The sequence below is a fragment of the Pyricularia grisea genome (assembly GCF_004355905.1).
Source record: "Pyricularia grisea strain NI907 chromosome Unknown Pyricularia_grisea_NI907_Scaffold_1, whole genome shotgun sequence".
Lineage (NCBI taxonomy): Eukaryota > Fungi > Ascomycota > Sordariomycetes > Magnaporthales > Pyriculariaceae > Pyricularia > Pyricularia grisea.
Window position 1 is genome coordinate 7,221,900 of NW_022156716.1, and position 19,137 is coordinate 7,241,036.

The following is a 19,137-nucleotide window of genomic DNA, read 5'->3' on the forward strand; positions in this document are numbered from 1 at the left end:
ATAAGTAGTTGGTCTAGCACCTCCTCGTGCCGAGAGTAATGAACAGAAAAATCTCCATCTGTTGCCCTTCGTACCACATGAACCTTTGTTCAGCTCACTCCTAATATTTCAAACAAGGTAAGAATGCCTTGAAAAAAAACATATCAGGTCAAATTCTAGGATCCAACTCTAATTTGGAACGAACAAGGTTAGTTAGCACGGTCTCTCATTTCATTCTCCCAGAAAGAGAATGTGCGAAGGGAGCTGTCATGGAAAGATCATCCCGTTAAAATTCATCCAATTCGCCACGACCTATGTACAAGAACCCGCTTCAAGAAAATGCAACCAATAAAGGAAACATAAAGGCTGATTCAATCAAGCCAATTTTACTCTTCCTGGAGTTTCTTAGTTTCCCATCCCTCCCCGTATCTGCTAGGGCATGATCAGAGCCTGCTCATCGACAATTTCAACAATTGCGCCAGGGCCTTTTATCCATTGCAAAGCGAGCGGTCACAAGTTTGTCGGGCCTAGATTGGAGTAGCGTCTTCAGAATCTGCATCTGACTCGGCGGTCTTCTCCTGGCACGGAACGCTTCGAAGGAGGTGGTAGGTTGAGTACCATGGCGGACTGGACACCATAGCACCGGTGTTGGCAGCCGAAGCCATAGTCGCGATTGCGTTCCTTGCGAGCCTCGAGCGGAGCATGATCGACAGACTAGACCTCGGCGGCCGCGTTGATCTCTTCGCGCTTGGTAGTCGCTTTGGTACTGGGAGGAGGAATGGCGACCCAGCCACACACGTCGGTGTTTGGGTAGCACCGGAGGTTGCATCCGTACCCCTCGTCGGCGCAGCGTGAATCCAGGCGGGGTAGGAGCCTGGGTTTCTCGTTTTCGGTGGTGGTCAATGGAGCGGCGACTGCGCTGCTGGCCAAGAGGGCGACCATGAGATGGACGATAGTGGTGAATGAGGTCTGCATGGCTGCGGAGTTTTTGTTTTGTGCTGGGTTTGGATAAAGAAAAGAAGAGATTGTTGGCCAGAACAAAGAGAGTTGCAATAGTGAGATGACTTGCACCGAAGAAATGAAGAGGAAAAGTAGGGAAAAAAAGATAGACTGTAGGAAACCTGTATACAAACGAGAATGAAGATAAAAAGTGAAGATGTCTACAAAAAGGGTTGGCTACCGTTCATATTTATATGCCTAAATATTCTCTCCGTTTGACGATGCCATTCTCGTCCCTTCCTAAGTCCGCGACCATGCTGCCGCAAGAGAACAGAGGAGATGACATGAGTTTCTCGGCATGTAACACCAAACAGGCGATTGTTTTTTTTTGGACCCTGTAAAGTCAAGCTTGGCCATCAAACTTATTTCTTTATTAGTCCTTGTTCGAAACAAAAGTGCACGATCCGGACCGCAATTTGACAGGCGGTTTTACTGGCTCAGTGTGGCCCCATCGGACGGATCTGGCATTTCAGAGGCTACTCTGGGACGGGACTGATCCATTACTTGGGCAGGCCTGGCATGTTTGCTTTGACCCCCAACGACAAAAATAGCGACTTTGGTTTTGACTTTGGCTGAATGGGGCAATTAAAGTGCAACTATGACTCCACCCTAGGATATGCGCCCCCAACTTATGAGATAAAATAGGCAATGTGATAAAGTCTCTGATTCCAGGCTCCGTAACAGACAAAATACTTGGCATGTAGCAGACTAATAATAAGTACCAACCAGTGTATCTTGGTCGATCACATGAAGGGTGAACTCCAGTACTGTGCACAGTTTAACGGCAGTTGTTTTCTGACCCACATGGATATGGTGATCCTCATGCATGAGACCATCCTCAGAACGGCGTACTTCGGTAGATCGTCACAGGTGCAATGAATCATAGGCATTAATTTGAGCTGAAGAGTAAACCTTATGTTACACTGCATTTTCTTTGCACAGTTTCATCTGTCAGCTCTCTCCAAACAAACTGGTATACTCTTATCATTCATTACCCAAATAACACTGATTACAGGTCGACCAGGTAGTCAACCGGATTCCTTTGATGACGCTTCAAAAACACCCTAGACCTTTGACCATTTCGACTCTCCTCCGGAACCCTCCTCTGCTCCAGTCGGTGTGGGCGGCGAATATATGACCTCCTCTGCACTCTCAGACCCAGCAGCTGCCGGCCTCTCGCCTTCCAAAAACCCTTCGCGTCCATCGTTGGCGAGCCACTCAAAAGATGCCGCACCGGCGAGACCAGCACACTCGTCCGGCAGGACCCTGGGCTTGAAGAAGAACTGCAGGCAGACCATGTAGACGACGGCCGACGCCACAAAGGTCAGCTGCCAGCCCATCATGTACATGTACTTGGCGGCCTGGCTGATGATCTGCGGCTGGTACTGGCCCACGAGCCCCGGGAGGCCCATGACGACGCCGCTGACCCACGAGAAGACGGCGACCCAGTTGACGCCTGACCAGAACCAATAAAGCCCACCCTTGCGACCGTTGAACATGGATGGGACGTGCAGGTTGCCCTTGCGGTTGAAGAAGTAGTCGACGATGATGATCTGTTTTTTTTTTTTTTTTTTTTTTTTTTTGATGGTATTAGTTTAAGTCCTAGTGTCAAACGTATGATGCATTGCCGGGGGAAAAAGGATCAAGAGATGAGACTTACGGCACAAAGCGGAGCCATGAAGATGTTGTAGCTGCCAAGGAACGACAAAAACTCCTCCGCACCCGCCATGAGCTTCCACGGCACCACGGCTACACCCAAAATGGCACACAGGATCTGACCCCTCTTGATGGTGAGCCACCTGGGGAACAGACCGGTCATGTCGGCACCAAAGGGGATCGAGTTGCAGCCGAGGTTGGTGGCAAACACGGCAAACAGGAAGCTCAACGAAACGAAAAAGACACCAGCGCGCGCACCCGAGGTCCAGTAGTGATCCAAGATGGCGTCCAGCAGGTCCCAGGGGTTCCAGTACGCCTCTCCCCACTTGCCCTGGATGGAGGTCGTCGAGGCGAGGCCGAGGAAGAAGACGAGGACCTGACCGAAGAAGACGCAAACACCCTGCAGCAGACCGGCGTCGCGCGGCTTCTGCACGTACCGGGCCAGGTCGGGCTGGTTGACCAGCATGGGCGACAGCGAGCCCATGATGACGTTGATGCCGCTCATGAGGGCCCAGCCGAGCGGGGTGCTGGACGCGGCCTCGTGGCCGTCGGCGTTGGCCTTGTTGATGTCGGCCACGCCCGTGCCGCTGGCCATGCACCAGCCGAAGAGGCCGAGGCAGGCGATGGGCATGATGACGCCCTTGACGGTGAAGATGTAGTGGATCTTTGTCGGGTGCACCCAGGTGAAGGGGAACTTGAGCAGCCAGACCAGGAAGAAGGCGAGCAGCTGCTTGGAGGTGATGTCGGCGTCGGCGGGGAGCGTGTTGGGGAGCTTCTGCCACGAGTCGCCGAATATACAGCGGAAGCAGACGCTGAGGAGGTTGCCGCCGTAATAGGTCTGGATGCCGAACCAGACGATGCACACCATGGCGCGGATGAAGACGAAAAAGTAGGCTCCGTACATGCCGACGACGGATCGGGCAAGGACAGGACTGGGGTTGAGCTGTTAGTGAGTGCGCGTCGGATAAGATCAGATATATACAGGGCGTTGAGGAAGAAAAAAAAAAAAAAACTTACTATCCAATGTGGTATTTTGCACCAGGGCGAGCCATGGCGACGACAACGACGGAAGCCAAGAGGGCACCGAGGATGCACGAGATGAAGGCCTGCTGCCATGTCAGGCCGACGACGATGAGCGAGGCCGCCACGTTCCAACCCGTGATGCCAAACATGGTGGAGAACCAGTACATTGGCAGGTTGAACCAAGTCCAGGTCCTCTGCTCTGGTGGCGTTGGCACCAGGTCCACGTTTGACCAGCCAGGGTCGCCAACAAGAGGGCGTCCATCTTCGGAACCGACGGGAGCCTCTAGCCAGGAGACAAATGTTTCCTTTGACTGAAAGGGGGCCTTGACGGCAGTGAGGCTCGGTGTTGTGATCCGAGCCATTGTTGTTGTGGGGTTTTTATTTTAATACACTACAACAGGGGGAGTAAATATCGAAAGAATTGTGTCCTCAAATTAAAGTAGTTAGGTTGGAGAGGTAGGTATGTTGGAGCGTGGGAGCCGCTGTCCACGCAGATCTCTCCGTAGCATGAGAGGAGTGGTTGGATGTGAGCTCCTTAATATCATTTACAGTCAAGTATTTTAAACCAACGACATGACTGAGGTTTGATAATGCCCCTGACCAGTTAGTTGGAACTAGTTCTAGGCTAGTACCTATAGTAACATGGGAAATAGATAGCAACCATGTATCGGATTGTTTGCAACCGACAAAAGTTAATTGGCTGCTATCGAAAAATTACCCGTTGTCGACCAAGGCCGGAGTACATTCTGGGAAAGGCATTGTTCAATTTGCCCAGATCTTGGCCCAGTCATATTTCATGGGTACCATGTGGCTCATTGGGGGGGAAAATGGATATTATCCCCAAGCTGAAGAGGCAAAGCACCATGTGGGGACACAACTGCTGCTTATCTTGACGACGACGATATCGACCAATTGGAGCCGTAAGCGTTGTCGGCCTTCTCCTCATTTTGGGGGCAACCCGCTCCCCGGAGTGGAGTAAATAACAAGCATACAACACTGTTGATCAAAGATAGCATGGATTGACTTATCAGTGCCGAGATGACTGACATTCATCGATTTCGGCCGTTGGAGGTGGGCTTTCTGGTTGCATACGCAACATAGTCAGCCACACCTTATTTTTCTTGCGCATCTTTGACATCAGCGGATGAGAATGACCCGTCAGTTCTTAGCGAATTAACGCGACCATTCTAAGCCGACCATCAAGCCGTGTAACCTCGCAAACTCGTTTATCCTTCGTCATAATGGATTGGAACATTGTGGCACCACCATTCAATGGAGAATGGTCTCTAGATTGTCCCCCGGATACCAACTCCAACTCGGTGGGACCAACCAGTGAAAATGGCACGAGAAAACAACCCCGGGTTGCTTTGGCCTGCAAGCGTTGCAAGCGGAGGAAACAGAGGGTAAGCCAAGCATGGGAGAGCAGTTGAAAATCGACAAGGAGTCATGTTGAAGAGCGATGTGCATATTCACTAATCAATGAACATTGCAGTGTGATGGCGTTCATCCAGTGTGCAGGTCATGTGAAAAGGCAAAAGTGCCTTGTATATATGAACGTCCCGTGCGACCTCAGTATCCAGGGGGAAAGTCACTGTGAGTGGAGTTGCCCAACCATACTATGTGCATGGCTTGGAGATAAGCAACCCAATTCAAGAAACTGAACTTACTCAATCTAATTTCTTCCAGCTACATTGCGGCACTTGAAGAACGCATTGCATTTCTCGAATCCCGCCTGCCCGGTTTCGCTGAAGACCACTTTGTCGCTGCTCCACCAGCACCAGCCTCCCAGGCGGATCAAATCCCGCCACCTCATGCGGGCTCGACGATCAACCCGATAACCGTGCCGGATCGCGGCGCCGAGGATGGCCACCATGAAACCGCCCCTGGATCTCCAGCGTTTCGGCGCAGGAGCCGGCAGGACCCACTCATCGGCTCCTTTTCGGATGCCGAGTCCTCTTCGCTGGTAGATGGGGTGGCATATCTTTCACTCCGGGCTTCCGGGACTGGCGATGCCGACACGGAGCCGTGCTATCTGGGCTCCACTTCGGGCGCCACCATCGCACGGATGCTGCAGGCGTCCATCTTTGACAGCTCCAGGGGCAGGCAGGCCATATTTGGCACGGGCGAGTACCCGGTTGCTGCAGACTATGATCAGACCCCTGTCATGCCAAGCCCCACGAGCCCAACGTCAGTGGCCATCGGGACGGCAGCAGCTTTTCCCAGTCGTGAGGCGGCAAGGATGTTGTTTGATGTCTTTTTCGACAGGCTTCATACTCACTGGCCGATCCTTGACCGGAGACTATACACTCAGCTTTTTGAGAAACAGTTTGAGCAAGGGGAGCTTTCGATCCAGCAGCGTGGCGTCCTGCATCTGATCTATGCCATCTCGTCACGTTTCCTCCAACTTACCAACAAGCCAAGCGGCGTCCATCCAGAGACGCACCTCAAGGCTGCCATCCAACATATGGACTACATCTTGGAGCAGCACAACCTCGGAACGGTGCAATTCCTCCTGCTGCTTGCTCTGCACGGCCAGAGATCACCATACGGGGCCGGATCCTGGTCGCAAGTCCGGCACGCGGTAACCCTTTGCATCGAGTTGGGGTTCCACCGTCGCAGACGGACCGCCCCGTCTCCCAACAGCAGTCCCAGGGCCGTCGAGATGCGGTGCCGCGTGTTTTGGGCCGCTTATTGCCTAGATAGGCTGACCAGCGGCGTTCTCGGTCGCCCGTTTGCCATTGACGATAGAGAGATCGACGCCGAGCTCCCGAGCCCAGACCCAGACCTTCGCGACCTGACCGCCACGCCGTCAGATTCCCCCCTGACGTGGTCCAACGTACTGCCCTTTATCCACATTGTCAAGCTACACCGCATCCAATCCCGCATCCACAGCCGCATTTACCGTGTCAACCGACAAGAAGTCCAAACCCCAGCGGATCTGGACGCCGAAATAAGCTCACTGCAAGGAGAACTGGACGAGTGGAGAGTCAGCGTACCTCACCCACCGCCGAAGCGGAGCACGGGAGACGGCGGCCCCCCTATGTCGCCAGGGTGGATGTACGACCCGGAGAGCCAGCACCACGACAGCCGGGACTTCTTCGAGCTGCAGTACCACAAGTCCGTACTGCTGCTACTCACAGCGCTCCTGCCGACGCTAGACCCGCACGGCGACGCACGCTTCCGGGCTGTGGCGCAGTCGGCCGCCAGCGTGTGCGCAGCTTACCGCCGGCTCGAGAGGCAGCGCACGCTCAGCTACACCATGCTGGCGCTGCACTCGTGCTTCGTGGCTGGGCTGACGCTGGTGTACTGCGTCTGGCGCGGCGGGCGGCGGCTGCTCGGGTACGAGGCGCTCGAGGCCACGCGCGCTTGCTCCCAGAGCCTGGCGATATTCGGGGAAAAGTGGCCCGGTGCCGTCAAATACAGGGATGTTTTTGATGCGCTGTCGGGGAGCTTGTTGCGGGTCATGATGACGGACGATGGAGGTTTTGGCGGTGGTGGTGGTGGTGGTGGTGGTGGGGCAGAAAGGCTTCGGTTGGACTCGAGGGATCTGTGCTTGCCAGAGGATGAGGTGGTTGTGGGTATGGATAGTGTGCTGTCGGATGCGGTGCGAAATGCGTTTATGGAGGTTGACGAAGAGGCACCGGGAGGGGCAGAGGTGTGGCAGATGTTTAATGAAATGGTTCAGGGGGACTAAGATTAAAATTCAAAAATATATTCAACATGGCCTTGAAATCAAAGCTTCATAAATTCAATTAGGGCTGCTATAAATCGTCCTGTATGCCATTCCATCAAAGCCTCCCCCTTTCAACCCCTCACGCCAGCTGTCCCTTCTTGTATGGGAACTGCTCCTTGAAGGCCTCGGCAATCTCGGTCCTTGTCGCCACCCAAACACCCTCCTTGCTCGTAATGTACTCCACAAAGTTCTTCAGCGCCGTGAACCTGCCTGGCCTGCCAATGATGCGACAGTGCAGCCCGATCGTCATCATCTTTGGCATGCCTTCTCCACCTTCCTCGTACAGCACATCAAACGCGTTCTTGAGGTGGTTTTCAAATCCCTCAGTGTCGCGGAATCCAGCTCCCGCTGACAAGAACTTGAAGTCGTTGCAGTCGTACGAATAAGGCACCATCAAACACCCCTTGGGCTCGGGCTTGTCCCGCTCCATGGGCAGGTCCGTCCAGTACGGCACGTCATCCGCGTAGGCGTCACTAGCCCAGACCAGCTCCTCGCCGAGCTCCTCGTACACGGCCGGCACCAGGCTGCGGCTGTGCGGCGAGGGACGACCGTAGTACCAACCGCGGGGCGCATATCCCGTCAGCTTCTTGAGGGACAGGACGGCCTTCTTGATGTACTCGCGCTCGCGGTCGACGGGGAAGTCGTGGTAGTCAATCCAGCGGTAGGCGTGCGAGGCGACGTCGTGGCCTCCCTCGACGCAGCGATCCGCGACGGCCGGGTTCTGCTCGAGCGCCTGCGCCACTGCGTAGAGAGTGAACTTGAGCCCGTGTTTTTCGAACAGCCGGAACATGCGCCAGAAGCCCACCCGGCTGCCGTACTCGTACTCGGACTCGACGCTGTAGTCGCGCTCGTTGATGCGCGGGTGAGCTGCTGCGTGCTCGCGAAGATTAGGCTCGGCTATGCCGTCGCCGGTGAGGACTGAACGCTCAGCTCCCTGAGGTCTTGTGTGTTAGTGGGAATATTTAAAAACAGAGTGGCGTCAGGGGGTGTGACTGACCTCTTCATAGTTGATGACAAAGGAAACTGCAATCTTGGCATTGTTGGGCCATTTGAGTGTTAGGCCCTTTTCACCATAACCTTGGAAATTGCGATCAAACGCGTAGTCGGGGTGGCCGTGGTATTGCTCAGGCATTGTGACTGTGACTGAGGACTAAGTATGAAATAATGAATCTGTTCCTTGTAGGACAGAGGTTCGTTTGTTTTAGTGGTGCGGGGATAAGATTGCCCTTGCAACGAGAAGACGAGACTGTACAGGGAGAATAATCAAACAATTAGCAGACAACACCATCACGACTCCTCAAACCAGAGGCAAGCTGCAGCAGAAATACAAATACATCTTGATCGCCCATCGGAAGATTGATACAAGTGTCCCGAAAGGGGTGACAAATGTCTTATCGGGATGCGATATGAGTGGGCCTCCGTAGTCGATTCCCCCTCATGCGTTACATCGCCGAACCGCTTTCCGCCTATCGGATGGATCGATATCACATTGTTATCCGCTCTCTTGTTCATCGGGAGTCCCTATCTATCTTCGGGTTGTGCAATGCCGTTGACCGGTCGGGCTTGTCGATCTATTATGTACATGCATGCCAAGTTCCCCCGCGTCCGGTTTCAAATCGAGTAAATGATTCGGCATCTTGATTTTATCAAGATCGATCTTATCCAGAGACAATGTCACATACTCTTTATTATTCTGATTCGTTCATAGCAACACATGAATAAACGTTTTATTGTTCGTGATTCTGGCTGGTGTTTCCCAACACTGACCCAGAGATAATTCTTTCTTCTTATCGTTCGCAAACAACACTCAATTCACAGTCCCACCATTCCACCACCCGCCATGCAATTAGAACCATACCGCTTGACGGCGTCCGAGACACTGCAAAAAGTCCGCGCCGGTGAGCTCACAGTTGAAAGATATGCACAATCGCTGCTCGACAGGATCAAAGACCGCGACGATGCCGTCCAGGCCTGGGCCTACCTAGAACCCGACCTGGTTTTGTCCCAGGCCCGGGATCTGGACCGCATACCCCCTGAAAGCCGCGGCCCTTTGCACGGCGTCGCCATAGGCGTCAAGGATATCTTTTACACCAAAGACATGCCTACGCAGCACAACTCACCCATCTACGCCAACGACGCACCGGCTGTCGACTCGGGCCCCGTCGCCATCCTCCGCCAGGCTGGCGCCCTCATTGTCGGCAAGACCACCACCACCGAGTTCGCCGCCACCGTGGCGGGGACCAAGACCCGCAACCCACACGACCCCAACCGCACGCCGGGAGGCTCGTCCTCGGGCAGCGGCGCCGCCGTGGGCGACATGCAGGTTGCCCTCGCCCTCGGCACGCAGACGGGCGGTAGCACCATCCGCCCGGGCTCCTTCAACGGCATCTACGCCTACAAACCAACCTGGAACGCCGTCAGCAGGGAGGGTCAAAAGATCTACTCGCTGATCCTCGACACCCTGGGCATCTACGCGCGCTGCGTCGCCGACCTGGAGCTCCTGGCCGACGTTCTCGGCATCGAGGACGACAAGGACGATTCCCAGCCATGCTTTGCCGGCGTCAAGGGCGCCAAGTTCGCCATCCTCAAAACTGTCATCTGGCCACAGGCCGGGCCGGGGACCCAAGCCGCGATGGAAAAGGCGGCAGACCTCCTCCGCGCGCACGGCGCCGCGTCGGTCGAAGAGATTTCGCTGCCGGCGGACCTGGACGCACTGCCCGAGTGGCACCGCGTCGTCATCACCAGCGACGGGCGCAGCGCCTTCCGGCCCGAGTACGCCGGGTCGCGGGACCAGCTGTCGCCCTATCTGGTCGACCAGGTGGAGAACGCGGCGGGCATCACGAGGAAGCAGCAGCTCGCGGCGTTTGACGCCATCGCGGCGGCCAGGCCGCGGGTTGATGATATCTTGGCAAAGTACGATGCCGTCGTCGTGCCGAGCGTGCCGGACGAGGCCCCGTCCGGGCTGGAGAGCACGGGAAGCGCGGCCTTCAATGTTATCTGGACGGCGCTGCACACACCCGTTGTTAATATCCCTGGCTTCAAGGGAGAGAATGGTATGCCGATTGGGCTGTCGCTGGTTGCTCCTCGTTACCAGGACAGGCGGTTGTTGTCGGTCTGTAAGGCGGTTGGTAGGATATTTGAGACTGAAGGAGGATGGAAACCTGCATTATGATAGTTATAGAATGCCATTCAAATCATGTCAAATTTTGAGTTTGTATTCATTTCAAAAGAAGCCGTCCATCCACCAGCGCCTTAGGCTTGCTTGTGATTACAGGGGCAGTGATATTTCATCCCTCGAGACTCACAGCACTCGCTTCACTCCCCGACAAAGAATCGAGTTTCACAATAATCCTTGCAGCCAGACTGGCATGGCGCTGGCAAGCTCAGGCAACGACCACAACCTAGAAAGTTGATGTGAACTCTGCCCAAGTATGGAGTTGGGGGTGAATTGATAATTTTCAGGGTGAGGTCTTGAGGGCCTGATCCGGACAGAAAATATGGGAGGATACGTGCAAAAATATCCACCAGACCAGATATCTCAAGGCTATTAATAATACATCTACCGTGGTAAAGCTTGTAGTGTCTCACTGTTAAGTATGTACATATAGTAATAATATTAAACGAGTTCTGTTACGGATGTGTTTTGGAAACCACTTAGGTGAACGGGACATCAAACACCACGGTCGCTTAAAAATTTTTATAACAAATAATCCGTGATAAAACGATGCAATTCCTTGTGTAGAATTTCTATTAATTTGTAGTTTTCGAAAATATTGTTTTTATTCGCTGTGCGTATAATCTACTCCTTATTTAACGCCGTTCTACTTTGTTTTCTCACCGTAACATATTCTCATCATGCGTTCATCCATGGTTATTTTTGCTCCTTTTTATTTTTTTCGCTGGCCTGGCTATAAGGAACGGACTAGACCAAGACTCCCGAGGGTCTAAAACGGGGGGCATTTGCTGTACCAGCAGCGTCGTTACGGAATATGCCTCCAACTATTGCAAAGACCTTAACTTGAATTCTTATTGTCTAAGCTACAGTTTCCTTTCAATTAATTAAATTAATAAGCATACTGGCAGTATAGTGCTAATCTCTGTTGTTTAGTGCGGTGGTTGTTATAGTAATAGACAGGGTGGGTGTGACTCGCTCGCGGACTTTCCAACAGGACGAAATATTCCAAGTTATCCTACCGACGGCGGCGAAAGTTGCAGGTCCGGCTCATCACGTGGAGGATGTATTGGATGTGCCTCCTAGATAAAAGCAAACGGTTGGGTTTTACAAATGGAAAAAAGTGATACAATCACGAAAACGATTCCAAAGAGGCGAGATTGCAATTAATCACAAAGTCCAGATTAAAATCAGACAACACCCGAGTTCATACACCTGTTGTCTTCTAGTCGATCTCAGGTTCAGTTTTTTTATTCTCAATCCGCCAAAAGATGAAACAAAGCATGCATTCTCCACTCAACAGCCTCAGCCACGCCCACGCCTTTGGACAAGTGGTAGAGGTGGATTTATACTATGTTTTTCTTTCCTTTATCCAAAGAAGTTGAAAGATTGCCCTGAAAGCCCCTCTAATACAAGCTAATCAAATATTATTGGGGAATCAGCTAGAAGCAAAAACAATCCAACAACAGATGCCGTCAGGGACACGCCTTGAACTGTTCCTCTATTTTCTTCCAGGCGCCCTTCCGCAGGCAAGCAAACAGCCACCAGTATCCAGCCTTGTCCTTCCCCATAAATACGCCCGTGTTCCGTGGCGAGAACCCGGCCTCGGTCGACGTGCTGCCGATCCACGTCGGCGTTCCCCTACGGTGAGCCCCCGAGTAAACTTTGTGTGCCCCCTCGGCTTCCGTCGCCAGGAGGGCGTGGGAAAAGTCGGCCTCGTAGAGCTTGAACGTGTTGAAGTTGGAGTAGGCAAAGAACATCATATCCGAGGAACCATACAACGGAGCCCGGCCCGCCGAGGCCAAGCTCTCATGGAGCGCCGCAGACTGCGCCTGCAGCTGCTCGACGGTACGCTGAGTGAGAAGATCCCGGCGGATGCTTGCGGCGAGCGGGGCAAGCGGGCCGTCGGTGGTATCCCGGAGGTAGTTGCGGGCTGGCGACAGCGTCACGCACCCGTAGGCAGCGTTGCCGAGGAAGGCGGCATCGGGACGCGGGAGGAGCCCCATCTCGGCCAACAGCGCGCGGGAGTCGAAGGCGTTGATGAGCGCGACGGTGCGGCCCCGCGCCGGCTCTAGCGCGCGCACGGCGGTCATGACCCACCACGCAAGCAGCACATCGCTCTCGCTCACAAAGGGCTGGGGGCCACTTTCAGCGCCGTCCTGGGCGCGGTGATCAGCGTCCAGCTCCGCCCGCGCCACCCCCGCCAGCCGCTTGACGTATGACGATGGGATGCACACGACCCGAGCCTCTTCCCGGGGCCACCAGAGGCGCTCCAGCATCTGCCGCACGACAAATATAAAAAACCCCCAACCCTTGAGGGCCTTTTGCGCGAGCACGTAGTCGGACCCGGGCCGCTGCTGCCGAAGAGCCGCTAGAGGGTCGTCCGCGTGCTCGTACCCGATGAAGGGAGGTAGTGAGTCATCCTCGCCTCGGAGCACGGCGGTCCAGGCCTGGGTCAGAGTCCCCAACCCCGAACCGTCCATGAAGCTGTGCAGGTACGTGAGCGTAAAGATTGTGGCGTCCTTGAAGATGACAAAGTGAATGGCGAGCTGTGGGATGTCGGTGTACAGCCAGTCCTCCAGGCTTCGTGGACTGTTGGGCCCGCGCATATAAGGCCGGAAGTGCCAGGAAGGTTGCATCAAGACCGGCCTTTCGCCATTACCTTTGGGTATCTCGGACAGCACTGGATGATCGACGATGGATGTTTCAAAGGTTTGCTGGCTGTACAGAACGCCGGGACGCTTTTCGCTGTACTCTTGCGGTATATGATACTCGAGATTCCCATCTTTCTGCATGGCGAAATAAGAGTTAAGCTTTAGCCCAGTCAAGATCTCAGCAACGGGGCTGGGGGATGGTACAGACGTTGCGTCTCAGTCTTGCCCCCATCTTCCGCCATTTATCCTTGTTCACTAGTCTGTCGAGAGCACCTTGCAGCTTGCGGACATCTAGGGCATCTTCGAAATAGAATGAAAACTCGTTGCATATCCCAACCGACAAAGGCAAGCTGTCCATTTCCCGGAGAGGGATAACAGTATCGGTGGGCACCTCGGGTGGTGGCACCCGTGTCGAAGAGAATATACCCATTTGGTCCGTATATTTGGGAGATTGACAGGCACCAATAAATGCACCAGTATGGAGCAAGAGATAATTTGTTTAAGTAACAACCACTTAGCCAGGGCGAGCGGTCTGGCTGCTGTTTATGCATGGTGTGGGTATACAAGGCGGCATCTGCTTTGTAGTACACCAATATGCCAAAGCCAGTCTTGAATTCCCTGGGACGGTACTTTGATTGGTAAAGGTAATTTTTAAACTACGCCAGGGCTTTTGCATGAATGTGATTTTTTATCATAATCATGAATCATGGCACCTCTTAGTGACCTTTTTGCTTTTGTATTTGAGGGATTCTGTGGAATCAGTCGGAGACCTGATAAGAAGTTTAAATCGTATCGGCTCAAGTTTTACATTTCTTTTGGGTTTCAACAAAAGCTTGTCCCCCACGTCAAAGCAGACTCTTCTTCGTTCAGGGATGAAGTGTTGTTTGTCGTGTGAAAGTTCGTGAATTCGGAACGGGAGCCAGAACTCAAACCGACAAACGCTTTTCCATATCAGACCATCTGCACCTGGAATCAACCTCATAATCCTCGCAGGAAAATGCACCAAAGGCTGCCGGATCCAAGGACTTAAATGCCGCCTACAGTCTCCTCGATCCGTATGCGCAGGTAGTATTTCCTTTCAAATCGATATCTTGCCCCTTTAGACAAGGACTTTAGAATAAAGACACTTGAAAGTTGATAAAAAAAAACATGTCAACATATCTTGTCACTGGCGCTAGCCGGGGATTGGGCCTCGCGTTTGTGAGGAAGCTCCAAGAACAGCCCCCGAGCGAGGTCTCGATCGTCTTCGGGACGGTCCGTGCGGAGCCATCAAGGGAGCTACAGCAGCTCGCCGACTCGTCCCAAGGTCGTCTTGTCATCATCCACATGACCCTGACCGAGAAGGAGAGCATCGCCAAGGGCATCGAGCAGGTCAAGAAGAAGCTCGATGGACAGGGCCTCGACGTGCTCATCAACAACGCCGGTATTATAGCCTACTCCAAGAGCATTGAGGAAATGGACAACCTTCGCCAGATGTTGGAAGTAAACGTCGAGGCTGTTCACGACGTTACCGCGGCCTTATTGCCCCTGTTGCGACAGGGCAAGCAGAAGAAGATAGCAAACATGTGAGTGACCAAGAATTAAGGGCCCAGGGAAGTTGGGAGGTTGTGACTGACCGAAACCTCCGTCATGCTACACAGTGGGTCGAGTGTGTCTTCCATGGCAAACGCCCGCAAGTGGATGATATCGACACAATACGCCTACAAGATTTCCAAAGCCGCTGTCAATGCCCTCACTCTTCAGTATGCGTATTCACTCGAGGAAGAGGGGTTCGCAGTGTTTTCCATTTGTCCTGGCGTAAGTTGTTCCAGAGATGTTGGACTTGGCTCCGTTTTTCCGTCCTCCCTCGTTTGGACTAATTTTGACTGAAATAGTGGGTGAAAACGGACATGACGAGTTACACTGCGGACTTGGATGCTTCGACGTCCGCGGAGGGTGTCTTGAGAGTGATAGCAAAGAATGGCAATGATTTAAATGGAAAATTCTTGAAGATCCACGTCCCAGGTATGGAGGTTCGCCCGGGCGCGCATCACGAATACAATGGGGCGGAGATTCCTTGGTAGCGTTACCTGTAATCCCCCAGTCACCTTGACTACCCAAAGACGAGCCTCTTTTGTTTTGGCCTTTACTTGCTTGATCATTCCGCCTAGTTGGAATTTTTGAAGAAGCCCAGACATTCAGGTAGTTTTTATTCTTACATATGAATCATATGATGCTGATCAGATCCACTGGATGGTTCCAGTCTATTCTTGCATAGCTTATGCAGAGACTCTGGACATGTTGGATATCCGTTTTTGAGACTAGATAATTCTGCGTTATCTACTGAAGCTCGCGTTATCTTTATTTTCCTTCGTCCCTGTCGACATTCACAAATTCAGTGTTGTACTGATTTAGAACATTAAATCAAGTTGTTGAATTGCCCCCACTACCCCGGCCTATACCTCAATCCTGTTCCTTTGTTCACATGACGTATGACATTCTTGTTTTTTCTCCACATCACACTCCCGCCTTCGAATCCTCCGAAGTTCCTTCGTCACTCAAATTCTTCTTGGTATCAATCTTCCTCCACTCGGTGAAGAGACAAAAGACGAAGGACGCAGCTCCCACGGGAATCGCAACGATGAAGACCCTCGTGATGGCCCTGTTGTAACTGAGGACAACGTCGGGAAGCAGCGATGGCGGGGTTTCGGACGCGACGTTGGACGCGCCAGCGCTTATGATTACGTCTATGACATCGGAATCGGCAATCCGACTCCGCAACTCATCCGTCAAGGCGTTCAAAAGGACATTATTCCCCAATGAAACGGCCAGGGCGCCTCCCAACGAGGCGCAGAACGAGACGAGTGCGACTCCCGTGGCCTGATCTTCCGGTGGCAAAACCACTTGGGCCGCCACGTAGCCAACCTGCAGGGACAATCCGACTCCGATACCCGCCAGCAACTGGTACCCGACCCATTCGCCAGCGTATGAATCCACCTTCAGGGTAGAGCAGAGGCCGGCCCCGACGGTGAACATGACGGAGCTGATGTGGAGCAAGGGAACATAGTGGCCAGTGGCGGTGGTCAAGCCGCCGCTCACGATGGAGGCGATGGTGACGGAGACGAGAAGCGGAATCATTCGGATCCCAGAAGCTTGGGCGGGGAGAAGCCGGACTGCTTGAAAGTAGAAGGGTAGATAATATACCAACAAATACATGCCGACGCCCACCAGCAACTCAAAGCAGAGTATAGACCAGATTGTCCGCTGTTTGAGGATTCGAGGCGGAACGGTGGCACTAAATGACCATGTATTCAAGTCAGTAACGGCGCGCAGCAAAAAAGAGACTAGGTTGCGGAAATAATGCTTACTCGTCACCTAGCCGGAGCTGAAGCCAGACGAATGCAAAACCCACTATTCCAAAGCCGAGGAAGCAACCCCATACCCTAGAGTCGCTCCAAGAGTAGGTGGTCCCTCCCCACTGTAATGCCAAGAGCAGGCATACAATGCAGCTAATGAGCAGGATGATGCCGACCATGTCAAGTTTGCCGATCCTTTCCCGGAAAGTCAACTTGGATGCTTTGTTGGCAGGACTTGAAAAGATGAATACAATGCTGATTGCGGTAACTGCCCCAATGGGGAGACTATCTAGTTGTAAGCTTAGCGACATGAGATAACGTCGTACTCGGCAAGGACGTACTTGATCCTGCAAGCATAACGGTCTTAGCAAGTGACCCTTCGGATTAATACAACCGTATAAGGAGAAAAGAGGCCTACCAGAAGCACCATCGCCAGGTGATATATTCCGTAAAGGCACCACCTAAAGACTCAGAAGTTGGCTAGACCGACCCTACTTTCAAGACAGTGGAAAGGCACGTACCAAGGATCGGGCCCACAACAGAAGCGATGCCGTACATGCTGGTCAGGAGTCCGATATAAATGGAACGCTTTCTCAGAGGGATTCTATAGCTGATGATAGTCATGGCTCCGTTGAAAAGAGCCGCAGCGCCGGCACCGGCCACGGCGCGCCCGACGCTCAGCATGGCCGGGTTTGTCGCTCCAGCACACAAGATCGACCCAAGCTCAAAGACACACAAGGAGGACAGGTATGTCCACTTGACATCGAAATGAGTGTAGAACTTGCCAAACATGGGCTGCAAAGCGCAGTTAGTAAGCATGTAGGCTGAACCATACCAGCCGGTATTGTCTAGTGAGTGGAATTCCGTGGTTATCTTCGGAATGGCGATTGCTAAAATAATGTGGGAAAAGTTCCCAGAGTCAATATATTCCCGTGGAGACGAAGCAGGAGGCGTGGGATTATTTACCAATCACAGTATTATCCAAGGCCACGACGAACAATCCTAAGCAGAGTCCAATGGCCAAAAGATTGGTTTGCAGGATGTTGCAATACTGAATCTCGTCGGGAGTTTCCCCCTCTGAGCTTTCCGCTATTCCTTGAGGCGTGGACTTCTCTTCCTCTCCCACCACGGGCTCATCCTGCATATTTCCGCCCGAAGTTTGAGGGATGAGCTCCTTGTTCTCTGCTTCCCTCGACTCCTCTTTACCGTATTGACTGGACATTTTAGCGCGGTGGTTGGTGGTCACACAGGCGAGGTACCTTCTGAGCAGTGTGGTAAAGTATATCAGCACAGCAGGCGTCTGTGGGAAGGAAAATGAGTAATAGTAGACTTGTGGTGCCTTGGTCGGTTGACATTCGATAGAGGTAATCTAAAGCCTTAAGACTGCTCTTGTGGCTTCAAAGTAGAATCTTCTTTAATAAGCTTGAAGTTTTTGAGAGCATTCTTGGTTCCACGACCAGACAACTTGATTGCGAATAAATATCAACAGCTTTTGTGGCTAGTCCATCACTATGATAATGTCAGCAAAGCAGTGGTTTTTTCCCTCTTAGTAATTGGAATACAAGTAGTTTTTTTTACGAGGTTTACCTTGAACCGGGCTCTATTATTTCAGATGAGGACCTTTGGCGCGGTGTTTGTCTGTGAGGTTGGCCTTCCAGACGACAAATACCTCCACAACAGCCCAGTCCAGTATGGAAATTCTACTTCAGACAAACCTAATAGGGCAAAAGGGCCCGCTCCAGTTTTCATACATCGGTTGCAGGCATAAATATCAGCATGCATACACTTTACAAGAAGAAAAAAGCATTTCCGCCATGATAACTCTGGTTCAAAAGGAACTACGTCGTTTGTGTTTATGTATAAACGGTGTCAATTACTGTGGAAAATGCTTGATCTTGAATAAAACTCAATATTTGCACCGTGTTGGCATCCTGGAATTTGGGAGTGAAAAATTATTATCCTCTTTTTTCTTTATCGTGAACTGCGCCACCCAGCCTACGCTTGCGGACTAACCCATATAACCTTAAGTGTACCCCAACTCTGGCACCCTTTGCACCCTTTGCACCCTTTGCACCCTTTGCACCCTTTGCACCCTTTGCACCCTTTGCACCCTTTGCACCTTTTGCACCCTTTACACCTTTTGCACCCTCTACACCATTTACACCATTTACACCATTTACACCATTTACACCATTTACACCATTTACACCATTCCAGGCTCTAACATATTGCAAAAAAAAGATACTGCGATCGTATTGCCTTGCACTGAAATTACGGAGCTCCAAGGGGATGACGTTTGGTTAAGTCTAAGGCGATTGAGAACGGTCGTAATTAAAGTGTAAGAAGGAATCAAAAGTTTGTTTCCCTCTGAAAGTTCTCCTAGGATGAATGAAAACGCCTAAGCTTCAATGACTACAATTTATCAATCATATGTCCCTGGCGGTCGAGGAGATTAACACAATTGCATGGATGTACCATACAATGCGATAGTAAGTCCGCGACAGCAAGAGAGGCGAGCCTGCATTGTCCGTCAAACATACCGGTTGTCTTACGCCCGAAGTTGTAACCTCTCTTGAAGCTGCCGCG

At 52.4% G+C, this 19,137-nt stretch overlaps 8 protein-coding genes across 8 annotated transcripts; 3 read left to right on the top strand and 5 right to left on the bottom strand.

Annotated features, from left to right (window-relative positions):
* Positions 1-693: 693 nt before the first annotated feature.
* Positions 694-954, bottom strand: PgNI_02203 (uncharacterized protein; the record flags this gene model as incomplete). The annotated part of the gene is made up of 1 exon (XM_031122270.1): positions 694-954. One exon carries the CDS (start codon positions 952-954, stop codon positions 694-696), a length of 261 nt encoding a protein of 86 aa, XP_030986551.1.
* Positions 955-2,042: 1,088 nt separating this feature from the next.
* PgNI_02204 (uncharacterized protein) lies at positions 2,043-4,019 on the bottom strand (the record flags this gene model as incomplete). The annotated part of the gene is made up of 3 exons (XM_031122271.1): positions 2,043-2,531; positions 2,639-3,566; positions 3,652-4,019. 3 exons carry the CDS (start codon positions 4,017-4,019, stop codon positions 2,043-2,045), a joined length of 1,785 nt encoding a protein of 594 aa, XP_030986550.1.
* Positions 4,020-4,898: 879 nt separating this feature from the next.
* On the top strand, positions 4,899-7,351 carry PgNI_02205 (uncharacterized protein; the record flags this gene model as incomplete). Its single annotated transcript, XM_031122272.1, has 3 exons — positions 4,899-5,060; positions 5,150-5,250; positions 5,344-7,351. 3 exons carry the CDS (start codon positions 4,899-4,901, stop codon positions 7,349-7,351), a joined length of 2,271 nt encoding a protein of 756 aa, XP_030986549.1.
* A 118-nt stretch (positions 7,352-7,469) lies between these two features.
* PgNI_02206 (uncharacterized protein) lies at positions 7,470-8,522 on the bottom strand (the record flags this gene model as incomplete). The annotated part of the gene is made up of 2 exons (XM_031122273.1): positions 7,470-8,324; positions 8,388-8,522. 2 exons carry the CDS (start codon positions 8,520-8,522, stop codon positions 7,470-7,472), a joined length of 990 nt encoding a protein of 329 aa, XP_030986548.1.
* Positions 8,523-9,230: 708 nt separating this feature from the next.
* PgNI_02207 (uncharacterized protein) lies at positions 9,231-10,562 on the top strand (the record flags this gene model as incomplete). Its single annotated transcript, XM_031122274.1, has 1 exon — positions 9,231-10,562. The coding sequence occupies one exon, from the start codon at positions 9,231-9,233 to the stop codon at positions 10,560-10,562; it is 1,332 nt and encodes a 443-aa protein (XP_030986547.1).
* Positions 10,563-12,037: 1,475 nt separating this feature from the next.
* On the bottom strand, positions 12,038-13,646 carry PgNI_02208 (uncharacterized protein; the record flags this gene model as incomplete). Its single annotated transcript, XM_031122275.1, has 2 exons — positions 12,038-13,351; positions 13,425-13,646. The coding sequence occupies 2 exons, from the start codon at positions 13,644-13,646 to the stop codon at positions 12,038-12,040; spliced, it is 1,536 nt and encodes a 511-aa protein (XP_030986556.1).
* A 719-nt stretch (positions 13,647-14,365) lies between these two features.
* PgNI_02209 (uncharacterized protein) lies at positions 14,366-15,279 on the top strand (the record flags this gene model as incomplete). Its single annotated transcript, XM_031122276.1, has 3 exons — positions 14,366-14,781; positions 14,857-15,013; positions 15,091-15,279. 3 exons carry the CDS (start codon positions 14,366-14,368, stop codon positions 15,277-15,279), a joined length of 762 nt encoding a protein of 253 aa, XP_030986555.1.
* A 433-nt stretch (positions 15,280-15,712) lies between these two features.
* PgNI_02210 (uncharacterized protein) lies at positions 15,713-17,773 on the bottom strand (the record flags this gene model as incomplete). Its single annotated transcript, XM_031122277.1, has 6 exons — positions 15,713-16,490; positions 16,564-16,836; positions 16,893-16,898; positions 16,970-17,012; positions 17,073-17,441; positions 17,518-17,773. The coding sequence occupies 6 exons, from the start codon at positions 17,771-17,773 to the stop codon at positions 15,713-15,715; spliced, it is 1,725 nt and encodes a 574-aa protein (XP_030987838.1).
* Between the last annotated feature and the right edge of the window lie 1,364 nt (positions 17,774-19,137).